We start from the raw sequence: 2,680 nt of genomic DNA on the forward strand, positions 1-2,680 counted from the left end.
TGGGATCAACCGCATTTGAAGCGATGAATGGAAGCCGTTGACTTTACCTTTTATAGAATGAGTAGCTAAGGGTTATATTAGGGTTGAAATTTGAAGGCCTACCTTAAGCCTTCAATTTGATGACACTAGCTTTATTTTGTTTTCTTTTCTTTTTCTACCATATCAACCGCTTCCAGTAGTAATGTGTTTCTCATGATACAAACATGGTGAAGCTTCTATAGATGGGACCAAATTCAAGGCTACTTTTGTTCAAAGCTTAGCAAAAAAAACCCGATCTATCAAGCTTTTACATTTCAACTTCCTTGTGAGGGTGAAGTTTCAAGGTGCACATAGAGTAGAAATTCTTACAAGGGGATCTCTTTAATTAGCAAGATGTTGTATTGTTTTGATTGATTGATTGATTGAGAGAGAGATAGAGAGAGAGAGAGAGAGAGAGAGAGAGAGAGAGAGAGAGAGAGAGAGAGAGAGAGAGAGAGAGATGTTGAATGTCTTTAAACTATTCTCTTTCATGGGATGTGCAATTGGTTAGCATGAGAGGATTTATGAGATAACTATGTGATTTTTTTTTCAATATAATTAGCAATTTCTACTTTTTCAAGGAACGAAAAATTGTATCACTTTGAATGGACAAATGATGATGAATCATGTACATCATGGTTGGTATACTAATGTATTATTGATATCCTTTCATACAAGTAAAATTAGCACACGTAAGATGGAAAATTGCATGAACCCCATTATTATATACGACGTACTTGTTAAATGCCATTTAATCACTCATATTGTCTCATGGTTTTTGAGGATTAAAAAAAACCATTCCTATATTATTGAAAAAAACAAAAAAGAAAACAAAAACTATAGAATAAACATCCACCTTTGGATCATTCAATCATTGACCCTGAGAGCTTTAAGTGAACAATTTCCCCCCATTCCCTACAATGTCTTACGTAAGGCAAGACCAAAGAGTGCTATACATTATCATTGGTAAGGCATGCACTAGTGACTATCATTTGGTAAGGCATGCACTAGTGACTATCATTTGGTGATGATGATGAACGGTGATGATGAAGCACATCTCATGTTAGTTGCCCCATTGGATACCTGATCAAAGCAACAAGCGATGGTAAACATAGTTAGGTGCTTTAGCCACTTAACCATAAAGAGAGAGAGAGAGAGAGGAGAAAAAGATATTCCTAGCCCATTCTCTTGGACAGGATTTCCCTGCCTGCCCATTCCGGAAATGATGGTACCCTTAGTGTGGGAACAACTGCATTTAATGAAGTGATGAGCGAAAGCAGTTTACTTTACCTTTTTGTAGAATGAGTAGTTGAGGCTCACATATAAGGGCTGAAATTTGAAGGCCTACCTTAACCTTCAATTTGAAGGCCATAAACTAAGTTAACTTATAAACTCGGTTGAAGGCCATAAACTAAGTTAACTTATAAACTAGGTTGACCTTTATATATTTATTTCTAAAACTTTGGAGAAATGTGGCCACTTTGGCAACCCTATTTCCCAAGCGCTTTGATGCCTCTGAAGGCTTCAAATTTGAGCACTGGCGAAAGCCTTAGAAAGGGGTGTACGTTGAGACTTTTACCTCCGCAGGTGGTGCCGGGCGGAACGACGACATCGCAGGTCTGGAGTACGTTTCTGACGGCCTGCTCATCAATGAGGTCCATAACGGGGCCCGAGGCGCGGTCGCAGATGCAAGGGAGCTGGGCAGCCTTGACAGCGTCGCAGCAGGGGCCCGGATTGCTGGGCAGCGGCGGCGGCAGCAGCCCCCGCATCACGTACTGCTGGCAGCTGCTCACCAGGTCCTGCACATTGTCATCGCAGGAGTCGGCTGCCACCCCAGAGGGCGCGCAGCCTAGCATTAACACGGCTAAAAAGCAGCAGCTGGCACAGATAGCTAGCGTGCGAAGATCGGAAGAGTGAGCCATATGCATTGCTGTGGATGCGCCAGCTACTGTGCAGGAAAACAAGCGGAAGCTGAGCAGGATACAGTACGAGCGCTGATTCTAGCGCTGCAGCTGCTCGGAAGCTGGATTTATAGAGATCCGAGCGCCTTTAAGGAGCGTTGTGGCGCTGCCACAAGTCCAATATGCCGCCCTGGACGCCCGTGATATGATGGGATGCCTGGGCTCGTACCTCCCGCACCACCACTTCTCAATTCTCATTCTCCTCGTTGCTCTTGTGGCCATCCACCAGGCGTACATGAGATGATCACGGGCGCTGCAACAGAAACAATTCCGCTCTGTCGCTAGCGCCATGCTCAATGTCATGCCTGTGCATGCATGTGGCCTGTACGACCGGCGTAGGAAAAAAGAAACGTTTTTACAGCAAAATTTTGTACACACGCCTTCTACAACAGTCCAATACTTAAGTTCTTGATAATACATCAAATTTTCCAAAAAAGTCTTTCCACATCAAAAGACTTTTTATATAATTAAAACTATACCTTGACATGCAAAATTTAACATTCAAGAGAAATTGAATATTTAAGAAGGCCAGAAAATAAAACTCCACATACTTTTTTTTGTGCATCATTTTTCTCAAGTATATTTAAAAACAAAAATAAATCATATAAGAGGAACATGGATTGACATGTGGGTTCCTTTGAAACTTCATTGTCTCCTAAATTGGTACCACTTATGTAGTAATAGCAAATGGTTGATATACT

The 2,680-nt window shown here is 41.8% G+C and overlaps 1 protein-coding gene across 1 annotated transcript; it reads right to left on the minus strand.

The window, feature by feature from the left end:
- Nucleotides 1–826: 826 nt before the first annotated feature.
- LOC147619112 (uncharacterized) lies at nt 827–2,127 on the minus strand. Its single transcript, XM_086774549.1, has 2 exons — nt 1,598–2,127; nt 827–1,101 (listed from the first exon to the last, which is right to left on the minus strand). The coding sequence occupies exons 1-2, from the start codon at nt 1,944–1,946 to the stop codon at nt 1,082–1,084; spliced, it is 369 nt and encodes a 122-aa protein (XP_086630675.1). The 5' UTR covers nt 1,947–2,127; the 3' UTR covers nt 827–1,081.
- Nucleotides 2,128–2,680: the final 553 nt, after the last annotated feature.

This window comes from Cibotium barometz, chromosome 34 (assembly GCF_041138505.1).
Source record: "Cibotium barometz isolate CiBa-2024 chromosome 34, ASM4113850v1, whole genome shotgun sequence".
NCBI classification, from domain to species: Eukaryota; Viridiplantae; Streptophyta; class Polypodiopsida; order Cyatheales; family Cibotiaceae; genus Cibotium; species Cibotium barometz.